The sequence below is a fragment of the Tursiops truncatus genome, chromosome 2 (assembly GCF_011762595.2).
Source record: "Tursiops truncatus isolate mTurTru1 chromosome 2, mTurTru1.mat.Y, whole genome shotgun sequence".
In the NCBI taxonomy this organism is placed as follows: domain Eukaryota; kingdom Metazoa; phylum Chordata; class Mammalia; order Artiodactyla; family Delphinidae; genus Tursiops; species Tursiops truncatus.
The window spans coordinates 106240271-106254546 of NC_047035.1; the positions used below are offsets into that span (position 1 = coordinate 106240271).

The 14276-nt window shown below is 47.8% G+C and overlaps 1 protein-coding gene across 3 annotated transcripts in view; it reads left to right on the forward strand.

Annotated features, from left to right (window-relative positions):
• SNX1 (sorting nexin 1) overlaps positions 1-13908 on the forward strand; it is a 42470-nt gene extending 28562 nt beyond the window's left edge. The window contains exons 9-15 of one of the 3 annotated variants that reach the window (XM_019947986.3): positions 153-266; positions 479-572; positions 1628-1833; positions 4254-4397; positions 4979-5059; positions 5539-5610; positions 13773-13908. In XM_019947986.3, the coding sequence (XP_019803545.1) occupies positions 153-266; positions 479-572; positions 1628-1833; positions 4254-4397; positions 4979-5059; positions 5539-5610; positions 13773-13778 (717 nt within the window). In that variant the 3' untranslated portion in view covers positions 13779-13908. Of the gene's footprint in view, positions 1-152; positions 267-478; positions 573-1627; positions 1834-4253; positions 4398-4978; positions 5060-5521; positions 5611-6249; positions 6690-13772 lie in introns of those variants that run through there. The other 2 variants (XM_019948004.2, XM_004315230.3) reach the window with 2 other exon arrangements.
• Positions 13909-14276: the final 368 nt, after the last annotated feature.

The window sequence follows — 14276 nt, forward strand, 5'->3', positions numbered from 1 at the left end:
TGGATTTGTCTAACTGCCTTTGAAAATAACAAGCTACAGTTCAAATAATTTGTTTGGCAAGTTTTGGGCATGCCATCTGATGGATACTAATTCTTCTGAACCTAAAATAGGGGCAGCAGATAACTTGCCACCCTGCCTTCTTGGTCTTGTAGCTGCCACGCGCCGTGGGTACCCAGACATTCAGTGGTGCTGGTCTCCTCAAGATGTTCAACAAAGCCACAGATGCAGTCAGCAAAATGACCATCAAGATGAATGAATCAGACATTGTGAGTAGCCCTGTGCCTCTCAGCTTTCCCTACCCCCTCAGGCTTATGGGTCAGAAGCCTTGAGGAGTCCTGAAATTTCTGAGATTAGAGACTTTCTTTTTATGATAATTCAGTCCCTTTGAAAAACAAACAAACAAAAAAACTGCTAAGGAAAGACTGCTCTACACCTGTATGAGTAGCCTCCTTTAAAGCTCTGGGCCTGTGTGTTTCAGTGGTTTGAGGAGAAGCTCCAGGAGGTAGAGTGTGAGGAACAGCGCTTACGGAAACTGCATGCCGTTGTAGAAACTCTAGTCAACCACAGGAAAGGTAACAAACCTCCAAAATGCACTTGGAACTGGGGGAAACTGATGTCTCCAGTGAGCTGGAGATGGGAGGGTATGCTGTTCCCAAGCCTCTCAGCCATTCAAGTTGAAATTCTCAGCCCACCTGGTCCTTGATGTTCTTATCGAAAAGATATGCCCTGCATCTCCTGGCAAGAAACATGACTCCACCACTGAGGACATTGTACTCTTTACCTGGGAGAGGTACAGGGAAGCCATCCCAGTTACAGCTTGACCTGGGATGTAGGCTTCTGTTGGTGGCATTTGAGTTGGTGGCTTATATCCAAAATGATGTTACATGCCTTAGCTACATGGTCCAATGAGCAATATGTAAATGCGGGAAACCATATATGTCTCTTAACCCTTCTTCACCTTTCTTTGGTGAGATTTACTTAAGAGCTAGTGAAATTTGCCAAGTTTGAATGCTTTCCTTTTCTGCCTTAAACATGCTGATAATCAGAACTCTAAACAGGCAGAAAACCATTAGAATGAGGGCAATGTAAGGGTTGGCAAAATATGACCCAGCCCATGGGCTGTATCTGGCCATGGGCCTATTGCTCTGGGTTGGGAATGGTTTTTACGTTTTTAAAGAGATGGGGGGGGGTGGCGGGGAGAGTGAACCAAAGCTTAAAATACAACAAAGTTGTCCTGCTCTGCCGCATGCAAAACTATGCAGTGTGCATACACTCACTCTTGCAGAAGGCTGCTTACCACAAGCTCTAACGTAAAAATCAGAATCATGCCATTGGCCTGTTTTTATTAACTGGCCCCTGGTTCTCCAGGAATATTGGAGCTGCTTCTTCCAAGTAAGCCTAACCTAGGGAAACTAAGATCAGCAGTTACCTCTCCCTGCTCAAGTGACCGAGCTGCATTGCCCTCACTTTCTGAATACAGTTAGCTGTGGTGTAAGTGACTAGGTTACAGAGCCCACAGTTGCCAGACATGCGGGGGCCAGCATTGCTAAGGCACCCATTGCAGTGCCAGCCGACTTGTCCCTTTTCCTTGGGAGATCAGAGGCCTCTGCTATCTTCCTCCTTCCAGAGCTAGCGCTGAACACATCCCAGTTTGCAAAGAGTCTCGCCATGCTCGGGAGCTCTGAGGACAACACAGCATTGTCACGGGCACTCTCCCAGCTGGCTGAGGTGGAAGAAAAGATCGAGCAGCTCCACCAGGAACAGGCCAACAATGACTTCTTCCTCCTTGCTGAGCTCCTGAGTGACTATATTCGCCTCCTGGCCATAGTCCGTGTAAGCGTCTCATTCCTTTCCTCTTTCTCCTCCACTTGATTTAATTTGTCTTTTCCTTTGCTCTTCCCGTTCCCAAGATGGTTTCATCCATTATAGCTCGAAATAATTTTTTCTGCTCTCAAAAGAGAAGGTGTCTCGTAAACCAAAAGTCCATTAAACTTTTAGTTATCACTGAGTCACATTGAGGCCCACAGCCAGTTTTTTAAATGAATTTGGAGAAAAGACCACTCTTGAATTTCCAAGTAGGGCCCTCCTTATTGTTGAAGCTGGACAGTATCCTCTATGCTCCTTTCTTCAAGCAAGGTTTATTACAGACCTGCGGTCTTGTCCCCCTGGAGCAGTGACTTCCTCAGTCCTTTGGTGTTTGCCTCCTTAACAGTAAGCGGCGGCTTTGCCCTGGTAAGAGCTCTTGCTGGCTTCCACTTGTCCCTCCAATGTGGGCAGTCAGGTAACTAAACAGAACTGGCTTGGCACTGGCTGCATGGAGGAGTGTGGCCAGGGGGCAAGAGAGCTTGTCACCAGAGCCCTCTGTGAGCTTTGCTGACCGCACCGGTAGAAACACTGCAGCCTGCCCCTCAGGTCGAGCACCTCACCTTCTCTTCTGGTGACCAGGGCACTCTGGTTTCCCCTGACCTTTCAGAGTGGCCAAGGAAGCTTCACCGGGCAGTGATATTAGCTCTCACATGGCCTCCCTGAGACAGAGGAAAGAGCCAAGAGGGAGCCTGGCGCCTGCCCTAAAAGGGCCTGAGTCTGCCCGACCCAGGTTGGGACCAGAATGTATGAGCCTCTGAGTTGGAGCAGAGCCACCTCCACTCCCCGTCCCCAACCTCGCCCTTGCCAGAGAGCTCCTGTATTGTCAAGAGCCAAGCTGCACCCAGGACTCTCATTTCCTCCGTGGTAGAGGTGCTTAATATAGCCTGTGAGGTTGCTCATTGTCCTCTCCCCTTGCTGTTTGCTTTGCTGCTAACTCCAGAGTGATAAGAGGCTGAAAAAATAACCTGCTTGGGAGTTTTTGGAACTGGTCAGACTACTTAGACTGGAGAGCCGTCCCAGGGAAGGGTTCTCTCTGGGGAAGCTTTCAGAGAGCAGTATTGTTTGGGGTCTCTGGAGAACTCGGCACTTGGATATGACCTTCAAGCCAGGTGAGCCAGTATGGACAGGGGTGAGGGAGGTCTAGCTGAGGCAGCTCGCCTTAGAGCACAGAACTGCAAGCTGGTCTTTTTTCAGAGACCCCTCACCTGCCCTCCTCGTAATCATGAGCTAGCTGTGGGGTTGGAGAGATGAACAGATGTTTCTTTTCTGCTGAACCTGCAGCTGTACCACAGTTAGCCCAGGGGGTTAGGTTGGATTTGAGGTCACCCTTTACCTAATCCTTTGACATTCAGCTGTTTAGAAATTGAGGTGAGCAGCAGTGACAATGCGGGGGAAGGTAACTTTGGTGTCATTTCACTCCCTAAGGCTCAAGTCTCGGCAAAGGCCTGCACTAAGGAGGCCTAGAAAACATCCAGGGAGCTCTTGTAGGGAAGGGGAGCAAGAGGAGCAGGGCTGGGAGGCTGCCCCAGACGCAGGTCTTTCATTCAGGCCTCTTGAAGCCTACAAAGCCAGTGGTGGTGCAGGATGGTTTTGTTAGGCCAAACAGCTATCCTCTGGAAACGCTGATTGTGGTCAAGGAGCTAGAAACATGGAAAACCAGCAGGTGGACTTTGGAGAGCTTCTTGGGGGCCTTGATAGCCTAGAACAGTTGAATGTATGGATGAGATGAAAGCAGTGTGTCCCTGTGGTAGGTTTAAGTGTTTATTTAAAGATCTGTTAAGTTCACCCTGTATATTGTTCGGGTATCAGTTTAAAGTTTGCTTCCTTGGGTTGGCCTTCCCTGATGTATCTCCCAGGCTAAGCTAGATCCCCAGTTTTATTACAGTACTGTGCTTGTTTTCTCTGTACTCTGCATACTTATAATTACTTATTGGCAATTAGTAGTACAGTGTCAGCCTTTCCTGTTAGATTACAAGCTCCATGAAAGCAGGCCCATGTGTTTCATTCCCCATTGTATTCTTAGCTCCTGGCACATGGCAGAGACTCAGGGAAAGTGTGTAGACTCATGAACTGACTGATCTGAGAGAGGCAGTTCCAAAGCCATAGGACTGGGCACCAGCATCAGGCCACCTACTGTGCTCCCAGCCCTCCAGCCTTGGGAGTAGCATGAAGCAGCATGGCGCTGGCCCACTGGATCCTTGGAGAGGAGTCTTACCCAAGCTTGTGCTTTTGGATGTTAAACTTCCAGCTGGGCACTAACACGTGGCTGCAGAACCCGCTCTTGCTCGGTCCTTCCCTAGCACAGCTGCTGGGAGAGCCCCCCAAGGCAGAGCCAGCAGAGCTCCTGAAGGGCTGGTTGTGCTCTTCCCCAACCTCCACCTTCACAGGCCGCCTTTGACCAGCGCATGAAGATGTGGCAGCGCTGGCAGGATGCTCAAGCCACACTGCAGAAGAAGCGGGAGGCTGAGGCTCGGCTGCTGTGGGCCAACAAGCCTGACAAGCTGCAACAGGCCAAGGATGAGATCGTAGAGGTGAGGCCCCCGAGGCAGCCCAGCAGGGGTGTTCTGCTGGCTCCTGAATGAGCCTGGGTCCCATCCCACCCAGAACCCCACAGCAGGCAAGAGAACTGATTGAGTCTAAAGGACAGCTGCTGGGGAGGCCTCTGAGAATGATCCAGGCTTGCCATGAGACCTGGCCCTCCTTCTCCTTTCCTGTTCCACTCAAACTTGCCAAATTAGAATCTCTGCAGGAGCAGTCCTGGCTGGGTCTTTGAAAAGCTCCAAGATGATTCAGATGTGCCCCCCCGGTGAGAACTAAATTCATTTCTGTGGGGCTCCCAGCTTTGCTGGCGAATACCTAAACCAGAGCCTCTGGGGTACCAGAGCTTTCTTAGGAACCAGGCTTGGCCTGAGGCACGCGGCATCTCTTTCCCAGCCAGCCTGAAAGATGGCCTTCTACTGGACTCTGGCTTACGTGCTGAATCTCCATATCTAGTCTTACCCAGAGGGACAGACAAATGCCAATTGAGGTCTCAGATACAGAATTTCTATTCAAAGGTAAAGACTTAATACCATAATATATTAAGTGATCCTTTCTTTCCTTTTCTTCCCAGTGGGAGTCTCGGGTGACTCAGTATGAAAGGGACTTTGAAAGGATTTCAACTGTGGTCCGAAAAGAAGTGATACGGTTTGAGGTGAGATAGAAGATCCTACTTCTCACAAGTGTGCAGTGCCTGGTTTAGTAACATTGTTGGTTTTGTCCAAGTCTCTATTGAGTAGGGAGACAGATGGCGGTGCCGGTGACTTGGCAGCTGTTGTGAACAGGCGTGGCCGCCTGTGTGTGTGTGTGTGTGTGTGTGTGTGTGTGTGTGTGTGTGTGTTCATGTTCGTGTGTTTGTTCCTGAGGCAAAGTGGCTGTCCTACACTTGTTGCTGGACCAGAGCACAGAACAAAGCTTGCAGCTGTCATAAACCCTTTACTCCCCTTCCCCACCCTGCCACCATTCAAGAAAACCTTGCAAGAGGCTATTTGGCTGGAAATTATAGCCAATCCAGCTGCTGCCTCTACTTTATGAGGCTGTGCTCAGCCTTGGTCAGCAAAAAACATCAGCACCCTATCAAGAGGGGAAGGAGCAACTGTCTGGATGGTCAGTGTAGAATCCTGTCTCCTTTAGAAAGAGAAATCCAAGGACTTCAAAAACCACGTGATCAAGTACCTTGAGACACTCCTGTATTCGCAGCAGCAGGTATGTAACTTATGCATGGCTTTCATCCTCTCTTGCTTGCTCTGAAGGCCAGCTGCCTACTTATGGCTTTAGTGACAGGATGATCTGGCCCTGCTTCAGAGGGGCTGCGCCCTGCTTAATCAATACTTGAAAGTAGGTCCTGGTTCTCTAACGTGGCACATCCAGTAGGGTCTCTTCCTAAGCAGGATTGCCCTAATCCTATAATGAGTTAGTTTTTAAGAACAAACCCCAGCTCTCCTCTCCCTATAACCCCGTGATACCACCTAACCCTCTTGAGGCTGAGGCCCCAATCAGTATGTGAAACAGTGGCTGCCTGTGAGGAGCTGACTGAGCTGAGCCAAGCTGTGGCCCCCATGGGGGTACTTCCTCCAGGGTAGAACCAGGACTGTCTTCAGATATTGCCCTTGCACTTGATGCTTCCCTCAGTCTAGAGAGGTAAGGGCAGTGTGGCTGGCTGGCCAATCTGTTCCAAGGTCCACTGTCAGCGAAGCCATTTCCTCAGCTTGGCCTTAGCCCAGGCCTCCCTGTGGGTGGCTGAGGCACTTGGGAGAGTGCCCTGGCACTGTGCCTGTTCCCCTTCCAGGCTCAGGCTCTGCCACTAAATGGGGACACTTGCTTACTGACCCCACTTCTTTGCAGCTGGCAAAGTACTGGGAAGCCTTCCTTCCTGAGGCAAAGGCCATCTCCTAATGGACCAAGGACACCAGAGTCCACCTGCCTGACGCTGCCTTTTTATACACTGTCCTCCTCCACCTCTGCTGGACCCCAGTGATGCATCCTGCCTAGCCTGGACTTCACCCCTTCCTCCCTGCCCCCATGGCCAAGCTGTCCCCAGTCACTCTAACCAGTCCTACATTTAGCTTCCATATATATTTTCTTACCTGAGAGAATAGTTTCTTGCTTTAAGCAAAAAACCTATACTAGATGGTGGAATTATGGGATAGGGGTGGAGTATTGATATAAATATATAAATACAAATGTATATTTTTCAGGATGTGGTTAGGAACTGGGAATAACATTTTCTGTTACTCCTGATGGTGCCATGAAAAGATTATGTAATAAAATACTTTAAAATTGGGTCACATGACTCAGAATGGTGGTGCTTTTTGCTTTAGGCTGGGGAGCAGTTGGGAAGCAGGTCTGGAATACTCCTAACCAAGAAATGCCCAGGTATAGCCAGGTATAGTTACTTCCTCTCCACAGGAGTTCACAAGCTTCTGCTCCTGCTTCCCTATGGATCTGGAATTTCCTTTTCTCTGTCTACCTCAGCTACCTGTTCTGAGGGTCTCTTAATCTATTTAACTCTTATTCCTACTTCTTTAGGGAAGGAGTTTTAAACACATCTCTTATAATAAGAGGGACAAAAGCAATTCTCCTGCAGAGGAGGCCAGCTTTCACTTTTATTCCTGCCCTGTTTCCCTCAGCTGCCCAGGGTTCTCTGAGAGTCTTGCTTTCTGATCGCAAAGCCTTGCATTCTGAACATCTTTTTGCTGCCCATCAAAGCATGTCCTCAGTAGACTGGTCCGTGTTAAAAATGTAAAGGACTGATAAGGACTTAGCACTTTATCCCACTGACAACAGAACCAGGCACTCTGGCTCTAAATAAAGTCATCCCAGAATTCCTAAACCTTCTGAGTTCCAAGAAGCTTCACTATCTGTGCCCAGGGGGGAGCATGCCGGCAAGAGGCCCGAGTGTGGTCAGCACAAGCCGAGGGCGTTCAAAGGGGTCTCTGTGCTGGCCTGGCCAGGGAGGCCCAGTCTTGGATGCACCCATGCCGGGCTTCCCCTCAGCTGTCCGCAGCCGCTAAGCTTGCTGGTCAGAGCAGACTGTGAAGCTGCTCTGTGGGACAGGCTGGCAGGCTGCCTGCACGCAGGAACCTCCCCACTCCCAGCCCTACCAGCTGCAGAGATGCCCGGCTCTGTCAGTTCTTGTGGGGGCAATGTCAACCTTTGGGGAGGGCAGCGTGAGGCAGGAACCGGCAGTAAACAGCAAGCAGCGCTGATCTCCAGTCCACCAGCCTGACGGGGAGTGCCAGTGCCGGCAAGTACTTTTTCAATATGTGGATTTTTTTATTTTTATTTTTTTAGAAAAAGTCACTCAATCTCTCCCTCCCCGCTAATATCCTTTTTTTTTTTTAACATCTTTATTGGAGTATAATTGCTTTACAATGGTGTGTCAGTTTCTGCTGTATAACAGTGAATCAGCTTCCCCTAATATCCTTATTACCACCTTTGATTTTATCCTTCCAGTCTTATATGCTTGCTCTGCTTAGTTGTAATAATATACACATAAAATGTTTTGTATCCTGCTTTTATTATTCAACACTGTATAAGTTATAAGCATTTCTTCTATTTTGTTATCTATCTTCACAGACTTTATTTGTAAGGCTGTGTAATTTTAAGGCTTCCATAGAGTGACTGTACCATAATTCTGACTCATCCCTTGCTGTTGGATTCCTGGTTTGTTTGGTAACTTTTAAAATTTTAATATGATTTTAAACTTACAGAAAAGTTACAGGAATATCACAAAGAACTCCCATATATCCTTTACCCACATTTACCAAGTGTTTACATTTTTATCCCATTTGCTTTATGACTTATGATTTGCTTTATCTGTATTTACATGTTGTATTTTCTGAATCATTTGAGAGTAAGTTGCAGGCATTGTACCCCTTTACCCCAAAACTTCAGTATGCCTTTCCTTAAGAATAAGGACATCCTCTCATAATTTATAACCATAACCACTTATCAAAAACAGGAAGTATAACACTGATAAAATACTGTTAATCTGGGCTTCCCTGGTGGCGCAGTGGTTGAGAGTCCGCCTGCCGATGCAGGGGACACGGGTTCGTGCCCTGATCTGGGAAGATCCCACATGCCGCAGAGCGGCTGGGCCCATGAGCCATGGCCGCTGAGCCTGTGCGTCCGGAGCCTGTGCTCCGCAACGGGAGAGGCCACAACAGTGAGAGGCCCACACACCGGAAAAAAAAAAAAATAATAATACTGTTAATCTAACACGTGCTCTCTATTTAAATTGTGTCAGCTGTCCCAGTAATGTCCTTCATAGTGATTCCTGGCGCAGGATCATGTGTTACATTTAGTTGTGACACATGATTACATGTGTCTCTTTTAATCCAGACTTCTTGAGCCTTTCCTTGCCTTTTATTACCTTGGCATTTTTGAAGAATACAGTCAGGTATTTTGTAGAATGTTCCTCAACTTGGATTGGTCTCATGGTTCCACATGACTAGATTAGGTTTTGTATGTTGGGCAAGAACACCACAGAAGTGACATGTCCTCAGTGCATCTTACGTTGGCATGTGATGGTAGTTGGTCCCATTAATGCTAACATTAACTCTGATCTCTTGGTTAAGCTGATGTCTGCCAGGTTTCCCTTTTTAAATTTACTCTTTTCCCTGTTGTAATAAGTTATTTGTGGGGAGATACTTTGATATCATGTAAATATTTTATTCCTCATCCAGTGTGATTTTCTCACTCCATAGTTTCTTCTACATTTATTGTTTGGCATTCTACTTCTAAAGAACAGCATTTTTCCTCCCTATTTATTAATCTACTTGTTTATAAGTACGGATCAATGGAATCCTATTTACTCAAAGTTGCAAGCCATTGCTTTAATTTGTTTTGATTCTCAAACTGTCCCAGATTTCTATCCGGCTCTTGTGTCTTTTTAATATGTCCCCTTCATTTTTTTTTTTTTTTAACACTTTCTTACTTTCTGGCTTAACAAGATGCTTCAGGCTTATCTTGTATCTTCCCTGCCCCAGCCCTGGAATCAGCCATTTCTCCAGGGAATCATGATTCCTTTTAATGGAGAATGATATTTAGAAACCTAGAGCTGGGTGCTGAGTGTGCCCATTGCTACTGGGATGTCATTGCTTCTAGGCTTTTGGCAGACAGAGCAAGGAAATAGCTACAGATAAAAATATATGGAAATATTGAGAGAGATGGAGATAGATGATATAAAGAATTAGATATTAAAAATCATGAATCCACACTGATATTTTCAGTCTAGCTCCATAAAGTTTATTCTTATCTTCTCCCTTTCCATATTTGTAACTCTTTTCTCCAGACTAAATTTTAAAACTTTCTCCTTGCTTTGTTATGTTCCATCCAGTGATCATCCTGATGTAAGTCTGTTTTTATTATTTCCTTGGGATGGGCTCCCTTCTGGTTTCAGAACTTCCTCCTCGGCCTCCTATCTCGAGGCTGATAGGGCCAGCTGTCTTTGGGGCCTGTGCATTTCTGTGCAGAGCTTGCGGACATGGAAATTAAGAAGGTCAATAGCAGGTTAAGTGTACTGGGCTGTATGGGGGGGATAGTGCCACGAAGATGGAGTCATTACACCTGGGGACTCAGGAGAAAGAAACTGGAGAAGGGGATGTTTGAGCTGTCTTAAAGGTGAAGAGGTGTTTGCTTCTTCTGCTGGGACCATTCTGCCTCCCTGTGTCGTGTAGTGGGAGGTGGGCACATGTAGGGAAATGCAAGCGGCTCGATGTGGGCAGAGTTAAGTTAGTGGATGGCCCACGGAGAGTGACGAGCAAGAGCCGGATCACACAGTGCCTGTGACCTGTGGGGCACTTTGAACATTATCCTGCAAATGTGGGGAGCTCCTGGAGGGACCTAAGCAGGAGATAACATGGTCACATTTGTGATGTAGGCATATCAGAAGGTATGAGACTGGAGGCAAGGAGAGCCTGCCAGAGTGCCGAGGAGGGCCATAGTGATGGTGCTGGAGCTCAGAGAGAGGTGGAGGACCTGGCGAAGAGCCACTGTGGTCTGGCCACCGATCTGATGAGAGGCCCAAGGGAGAGCATGGTGGCTGGCTTGAGCCGCCAGCTTCTGGCTTGGATTTCAGGGTAGACGGTGAAGCCTTTCATGACATAGGTAATACAGGAGGCCAAATGGGTTTGGAGCAGATGGGCAGGAAAGCAGAGGGCACAGCAAGTGCTGACCGTGTCAGAGGCTCCTCTAAATGGGAAGGGAGGACTGTGCTGAGAGATGCGGGAGATCCAGAGTGAAAGCTGGCTTTGATTGATTTAAAGGTGGGTCAGACCTAGCATGTTAATAAAATTCAGAGGAGATAAAGGGAATAGCCATCAGCCCTGTCTGGGAGTAAATGCAAAAATGCACAGAGCAGGGAGCCTCGCTGCTTGGTGTGGCTGGGGAAGAATTAAAATGTTCTCAGATAGGAATATCTAGTTTACCTATTTTGAGTCAAGTGGTTTAGAGAAGAGGTATGGAGATGAGTCTTACTTCTCCTGCTTCCCCTTGGGTTATTTCCCCCATGAATCTCTGGGCTCTGGAGTCCTGAAGGTGAGGGTTTAGAGCTGGAGAGACCCCAGCGAGGATGAGTAGTCAGTGACAGAACAAACGCAAGAAGTAGAAATGATCGGAAGTGTCACACGTAGAGATATTTGTAACATTAAGCTCTTTCCAGATGCTTTTCATTGTGAATGCACCTGTAGCTGAGAACGCTAAAGAAAATAAAGAATGCCTGTGCAGCTCAAATTTTTAAAAGCATGAGAAGATAATGGAAATCTAAAGATGGGGTCAGGAACTGGTTGAGGAGGGAACATGGTGATGGAAGGAGTGTCCTTTGCTGAACGTGCTTAGGGCCCACATGGGATTGAAGACCATGGATTCTGAGGGACAGCAGGCCCTAAGGTGGTGGGATTTTCCCCACCAGTTCAAGCAGCCTGGGGGTTGAGTGGAGGGGAAGGGGAAGAGAATGGTGATCCCTCCTGCAACAAGGAAGGACACACCTTTGCTGCAGTTGCCACATGACTGAACCGGACACCCGGTCTTCAGAGTCACTGGCTAAGATTCTCAGCTCCACATTGGGGAAGAGGCAGGCCTGAGCTCAGAGTTAGAAATGCACTAGAACAGCTTATCCCTGTCTTCTGGCCCCGGGGTTGGTGTGACATCTGCCAATGTCTTGTGATACCACTTGTGTGGTTTAATGTTGGCTCTCTCTGCCAAACAATAAAAATTCTGTAATATTTGATTTGGGCCTTAGAGTATCAATAGGAGCTCAACTGCTACAAGGGATAGGTTGAGAGGAGGCAGGTGACTGAAGCACAAAAAGCAATTTAAGGCATAAAAAAATTAGACAATAAACTCTCCAAAGTGGAACATGTTTATCACCCCATGGCCCCTGAAAAGATCTGGGCTTAAAATAGGTGCCAGATATCAGTAGGTAACTGTTGAGTGATCTCCAGCTGTGGGCTCTGCCACCTGGCCTTCACAGCCTTCTGTGAGAGGACCCCAGCTCGCCTTTTCCTGTTTATCTCCTAGTCCTTCACAGCGGTGCGCATACCTCATGGAAACGGATTCCACATATGCCCCTTCCTTCCTCACTCTGTGTGGCCTAAGAAGCCTTTATTAATACTGGGCTTTGTTCCTGAAGCACCCTATCTCAGTCCCCATCCCTCCCTTCAATCTCAGCATTACACCTGTCTGAAACAGCCAGCCTTCAGTATTGTGGATAAGAGTGTGAATAAATAGAGATGAGGGCATTGGTTAATGTGTCAGAACATTCACTGGGGATTCCCATAGACACCTCTAGAAACCAAGTCCATGAGGAAGACTGTGCAAAGAGGCCCATCGTAGCATTGTTTACAGTTGTAAAATTTGAACTCAATCTAAATGTACAGCAGGAAGGGATTAAATGAATTGTGGTGCGTAATTAGGTATCATACAGCCATTGAAGATGATATATAGCTGTATTTATTGACAAGAAAAACTCATTTTTGAATGAAAGTAGGTTATAGAATTACATGTATGATATGGTCTGCATTTATATAAAATTATATACATATGGGAAGGATGTTGATCGAATTGTTAACTATGGTTGCCTCTAGGGATGGAATTTCGCATTATTTAAAATTTTTATACTATTTGATATTGCTTGGAATTTCTGTGTATTACTTTTATAATCGTAAACATTAAATAAAGCTATTTTCATTATGGGAAAACAATCCACTGCATCCTTTTGAGGCCTACTTTATATGTACATCTCTGGGAAGCTTTCTTTGATCTACTCTTCACCCGCCCCCGACCCACACTGGAGTGGGAGCCCTGCCTCCTTTATAGCTCTTGGCATGGCACTTTGTCATCCTCTTAAACCTCTGGTCTTTCTCGCTTGTGTTTGTTATGTTATCTCATTAGCCTCCGTGGCTCTGAACTCCTTAAGGTCATGGATCATGTTCCTACTCATCTAGGTGCCGTCCTCCACTTCCAAAGGCAGCCTCAGGGGGAAGTGACTGCCCTTCAGCTGTGGAGATTACTGTTTTACGAGCCTATGGGCCCAGATCTTGGGGTTTTTCACGAGATCCAGAAATCAGGCCTGATTTGGGGTTCAGTAGGCTTTGCTCTGGTTGGCAGGATTGGTGCTCAGTGTTCCAGGTGGGGCCTGCAAGCGGGGAGGTGATAGCCACTTGGTCCACTGCTTGCCCCAGAAAGGCCTCCCCCCTTTGCCTTTGTCTGTTGTGGAAATGCCCCTCTGGCTCTGATGACCAGACCTCTGGGGCAGAAATCCCCACAGCCCCACCACCGAGGCTGCTCAGAGGAAGCCAGCTGCTCAGCCTCTGGGTCCAGAAAAAACCCCCAAAGAAAAACCCTGTCCAAACTGAGATAGGACCTTTCCCTAAAGGGATGTGACGATTGTTTCCAAATGACTGCCCCCTCCTAGCTTCAGAGCTCTCAGCTTCCTCTTCCATTATGAGTGACAGTGATGATGACCATAGGGGCCCAGTAGCAGGTGTCCCCTTGGGAATATTAGCAGCCTCACCAGAAAAAGATGATGAGGCATGTGGCAGCCAGGAACACATGCAGGGCAGCGTCCAGACTGCCCCGATAGTCCCTTCCCACCCCGGGACCTAATAACCAAGAGCTGCCATGCGTTTAACACCTACCCTGTGCCAGCAGGCTCAGGGCTTTGAAACTCATCCAGCACCACGGCTCTGCCAGGTGGGCGTCGTTATCTCCATTAAAAGACTGAAGCTTAGAGACCTTAAGCAGCTTGCCCAAGGTCGCACCAATCTGCTTGACTCGGCTTGTCTGCACCCCCATATCCCATACGATCCAGTCGGGGATGGACAAGGAGGACCTAGACACTAACCCACTAAGTTGTTTTCTTAAAGACCTGAACAAATCCATGGAGCAGGCCTGTCAAGGAGAAGCTACCCACCTGACCTTGTAGGCATTTGAGCTTCTCTCACCCTGTGAGATACTCTCCCCAGATGTGCTCAGTGTGTGGCAGGGGCAGAAGCTGGAAGACAGAGAACAGCTTGGGTGAGTAGCTGGGGACCATTAATGGCAGAGAGTAAAAACGACTTGCTGCGAAACCCCAGACAGTATCCAGGGCTAGAGCCGGTGGAGGTGCATCTCCATTCCAGACCTGGAGGCCTCTCAGCTTCCCTGTTGTCCTTAGTTCTTAGTCCCACGGCTTCCTCCATGCTTAAGTCCTGTGACTTGAGGGTACCTGAGCATGTCTTTATTCCTTGAGCCCTGGTGCGGGCGCACCAGAAGGGCAATCGGTTGGTCCCCTGACATACCACCCTAAAGGATGTTAGGAGTTGTTGTAGCGCCAGAAAAATCTCCCCGGGAAGCTGTTGCCTCGAAACCGGGTGGCTGGAGTGGTCTCT